The 4,575-nt window shown below is 41.6% G+C and overlaps 1 protein-coding gene across 1 annotated transcript in view; it reads left to right on the top strand.

Annotated features, from left to right (window-relative positions):
* Window positions 1-300: 300 nt before the first annotated feature.
* Window positions 301-4,575, top strand: part of EIF2AK2 (eukaryotic translation initiation factor 2-alpha kinase 2) — a gene marked incomplete at its 3' end in the record, with an annotated part of 17,064 nt that continues 12,789 nt past the window's right edge. Inside the window, exons 1-2 of the mRNA XM_010146122.1 lie at window positions 301-401; window positions 3,574-3,688. Of these exons, the coding sequence (XP_010144424.1) occupies window positions 301-401; window positions 3,574-3,688 (216 nt within the window). The remainder of the gene's footprint in view (window positions 402-3,573; window positions 3,689-4,575) is intronic.

The following is a 4,575-nucleotide window of genomic DNA, read 5'->3' as shown; positions in this document are numbered from 1 at the left end:
TTTTCCACAGGAGCTGGTGAATGATTGGGCTTTTTCTCGCCAAGAAATCCTCTCTCATCACTAAACCCTCTGCTCTGCTTTCTGGATCTTCTGTTCTAAGCAGTGGGTGTGCAAAAACAGTTGTGGATCAACCACTTGAATTTGAAATTAGAATTGGTTTTCTGTGAACTTTGTTACTGGCACCAGTTTCGTCTTTTATATTTCTATTTTATATAGGACCTGTTGCTGTACTATGCCTTGGAGGCACAGACTTATCTTTGGAATGTTGCTTTGCAGAACCTTTTTGAGATTTGTGTCAAAATGGCATCTGAGTATATGGCCAAGATCAACAATTACTGCCAGAAGCATAAACTTAAACTGGTTTATAACCTCAGCTTGACTGGCCCCTCCCATGATCCTGAGTAAGTTCGCTATGCACATCAGTAAACACTGGGGCTCTTCCTGCAGTGAATGAATGGGGTAAAGCCTGCAGTCATAAAAGGTAATTTGCAGAAAGTGTATCCATGTCAGGAGAGCTGGTTGAAACCGTAAGTTGAGTGGTAGGTGAGTGAGGAGGATGTCGTGATAGAGTGTGAAGAGAAAACTTATTTCAGAGTGGATGACCCCTTCTTGGAAAGCAACAACAATGCACCTGTTTCTGCTAACGGGGCTCTAAGTGTGTTACACATCTGCTATGAAATCTCTCGGAGGTGGGGTGGACTGCAGCAAGTAGTTCAGTTTATGATCTATGCTAACTTAAGTGCTTTGATTTTTATTTAGTTTTACAAAGTGTGGAAATGATTTGTGATTTATGTTGTTAACTTCTGACCGTAAAGGTTGAGTGTTTGTTAATTGATTTGGTGCCAACTTATGTGTAGTTAATTTTTTGAACATCTGTTACAGGAGAAGGGTCTTTTGCTTAAGCTGTTCTGCTTTTACTTTTAGAGACAATTGCAGGTGATGGAATATGTCTTTTTAAATCAGATACGGTGGTTTGCTAAATTTTTTCCCTTGCCAGAGATGATAGATTGATTTGGCTTGGCTGGACTTAATTGGGCTTTTTAAGAACAGAAACCAATGAAAGCAGATTTTAAATTACAGGGATAGAACAAAAGCAATTTAATGGACAAAGCAATTAAAACCATAAATTAGTCACTTAAATCTAAACAGAACAGATGATAAAAGAGAGAGATGAGAGAGATGTCAATAAGAACATAAACAAGTATATACAAGTAAATATACATTCTCTCCCATTTGTCCCACATTCCCAGTTGACAAACAAAACCTCTGCTGTTCAAGAAACTCTTCCTTTGGAGCAGAATTCCTCAGTAACTTCGTCCTTCTTCCTCCGTGGTGGCTGAAAGAGACTTGAGTCTACCAGTATGCCAGGGACTATACTCCAGCTTCTGGCTCTCCCCATCTGCGGAGCAGGACACAGACTGGATCTCCAGGGAACACCATAGGTCTTCTTTCCCCTTGCCTCCCTTAATGCAGGATGTTGGGGGCTTACAGCCAAGTTGCCCCTTCCTTCTGGTTAGAACTTAGTCAGAAAACCACCTCTGCCAGTAACTGGCAAAAGGAGGTCTGCCTACGTTGAGGAAGAAAGCTTTTACTGCTCCAAAAAAAGAGGCAGCTGCAGTCTCTCTCCAGTCAGACATTTTTCTTCTCTTGGTCCTGAGCAGAAATCAAATATGCGTGCGCCCAAAAGACCATCACAGATCTCAGCTTTTTATATACTTAGTCCCAGAGGCGCTTAATTGCCATGCCTTGGCTCCAATGAGAAGCCAAGAGGGTGGTGACATCCCTCTCCCACAATAATTGTGAGAGTTTTCATGGGCTTAGGGAAGAGGGAGAAGAGGTGGGGGGGGGACTTAGCCCCACTGTTGCCATCTTAACCCACTACAGCCAGTCAGCGCTGTCTGTGCTGACTTAGTCCTAGACCTGACCATAGTCCGAGAATAAATTGGTAAGTTTTATCTGAGTCTCAAGTGTTAATCAGTTATCTTATTTTTTTCCCCCGTGTGGGTTGTGTAATTCAAAAAAGTAACCCTTACCATAGTAATGGCCACAGTTGTGGTCACACAGCTACATCTCCATGCTTGAAAAGTGATGACATGGGGCTAACAGAATTCACACAGGTTTCTTGTTTACCCATCCTATCTGTTGTGCTTTTTCTTTGTTTTTCCCTGTGTGCCCTGCTACATTCACAAATAAAATTCATCCCTTCTCTTGTAAGTGATGTGATATGTTACAATGGCATCTAGGAAAATCCTGGGTAACTTGGACTGTTCCAAGGAGTAGAGTGTCTGGCTACAGCCATGAGTCTTGTAATCCCCTTTGGTGCCGTTGTGGTGCTTTTTCGGTGCTCTCTCACTGCTAATTGGGATGCACTGGCCACTTCTGGTCCTGAGCTGGCTCCTTAACCCTTCTGTGCTGTGTTCATCTCCTAAGTCCTCCTGCAGCTGTCTGAGGCATGATGCAGCGGCGCCTCCTGTCCTACCCTGGTTTCAGTGCTGTAGCTGCTTCCATTGCAGCATCTGGCAGGGACAGTGCTGAACGCCATGTAAGAAAGTTGAAAGAGCCCAAGCTGGTTCAGTCCTGAGTGGCTGCGAGTTTTCTCGGGCTGGGAGTGCAGTGCATGGATAACCAGGCCAGTCCTGCCTACACCTGTCAAGTCTGAGCAGTGCTTACTAACTTGGTAGTAACTTGGTCCAGGGTGGATAAGCATGACTGTTCGTTTGGGACCAACTCAGATAATCCTCAATGCAGATAATTAACCCATGGGTCGTACAGACTCAGACTGCAGATCTGATCAGCATGCTTAAATAAAACGATGGGTTTTGGATGCAGTCGTAGCCGAATGTGTGTAGTATTCAGCGCTTAGATATAGGTTGGCTAACAAAGTCTTTTCCAAAGTACAATCTTTCTTTCATGCCCTTTTTGGTATGTTGTTTACTATGTGTAGAGTATGAGGTACAGGGTGGTGTTGACCTACTGTTTACTTCCTTAAGATCTCTCATTAAGGCTTGAGTACGCAAAGACTGGAAGTGCTATTCTGCATCTGCATTGTTTTTCACCCAAATGTTTTATTAAAGGGGAGAGTGAAGTTGAAATGATGAAAAAAAGTGAATCCCTGAAGTCATTCCACTATTTGAGACAAATTGTCCCACAGAGAAACACATGATGTTATACCTGGGCTGTTTCTTTGCGCGAATCCATCTCGCTGACTTGTTTTGCAGTGCTGAGATGTGTCCTGGTGCTAGCGCTTCACAACCTTGCCTGTAACGATGCTGACCTTATGCATTCTTTTGCTTTCAAAAATTTAAATAATTTTGCTTTTAAAAATCAGTTAAGCATTTTAAGATACTGTTAGAACTAATAAAGTACATGGATTTGTGACTAGGGAGGAAACATTTAAAAATATTTCTACTAAAGAATTACGGTAATCAGGAGTTAGAAGAACAACATTTAATACATCCACGGTTAGCGTATAGCGCTTTATAGATAGTAAAAAAAAGAAAGTTGAATCTGAGGTAATTAAGTATATGTGAGACAAAATGTAACAATGATTTAGAAAAGTTTCCTTCATTGCAGGGTCACAGTTACGATTAAAATAAATGATGTGGAATATGGTACAGGCACTGGTAAAAATAAGAAGGAAGCAAAAGCAGTGGCAGCAAAAAAAACCTGGGAAATGATTGAGAAACAGGTGAGTAAACGGTAGGATTTTTTTGTTGTGCTAGTAAAGGTTGAAGATGAACGTCTAAAAGTAGCCAATAAAATATCATTTTCATTAATTTGGAAGGGTTTCTAAATTTAAGTCATCTCTGTTCTGTCCTGTTCAGTGCTTTTCTACTTTCTAGCACTGAACTATTTTCCTTGTTCTGTTGGTATGTAATATCCAGTGTGTTTCCTCCTTTCATATTATAGGAGGATGAGGAAATGTATTTGCCTTTGATAAGGTGCCGTGGTATCCAGAGTGGTCACTATTCCTTTTTAATCTTGGCAAATGTTTGGTGATTTGATGTCTTAAAAACATCTGCAGGGCACTGTTCAGTGTGGCTGTCGCCACTCTGCTTGTAAAATTGCTTGTTTCCACTTGATTGGATTCCTCTGTTTCCTTGTCATTCTGTTTTTTACAGTAGAGCTGACTCTGTACTCTGTCCTTCCTTGATTTTGTTTACGTTTGGATTTTGCTCCTCTGTTTTCTGCCATGTGTTTTATGGTAGCCATTCTTCATTTTTCTTTTTGACTCTGAATGCTTCTTAGCACCTTTTGGGCAAAATCTTTCCTTACCTGTTTCCATATGCTTTTCAGTGGGTCACCACCATTACCTTCACAAAATTGCTGCATGTTTGCTGATTGTATTATTAATGCTGCCAAATCATGAGACAGCCGAAAAGTCCTGCCTTCCCCTCCTGTACACACACAGGAGCGTTTGCAGCCCTTGCTAATGGCCACATCCGCAGCACCCCGGTGCCATCCCTGTTCTTGGTTCTGGTTAAGCTGTGAGAAAATTCAGAAGGCAGCATCCCCTGATCTGTGGGGTTTTTTGTGTCGGTTATTTTTGTGTGTTGTGTTTTTTTTTTTTTTTTT

The sequence above is a fragment of the Buceros rhinoceros genome, unplaced genomic scaffold (assembly GCF_000710305.1).
Source record: "Buceros rhinoceros silvestris isolate BGI_N320 unplaced genomic scaffold, ASM71030v1 scaffold9062, whole genome shotgun sequence".
Lineage (NCBI taxonomy): Eukaryota > Metazoa > Chordata > Aves > Bucerotiformes > Bucerotidae > Buceros > Buceros rhinoceros.
Note: the sequence above shows the minus strand (reverse complement) of the source record. Positions and strands in the feature narration are given on the sequence as shown.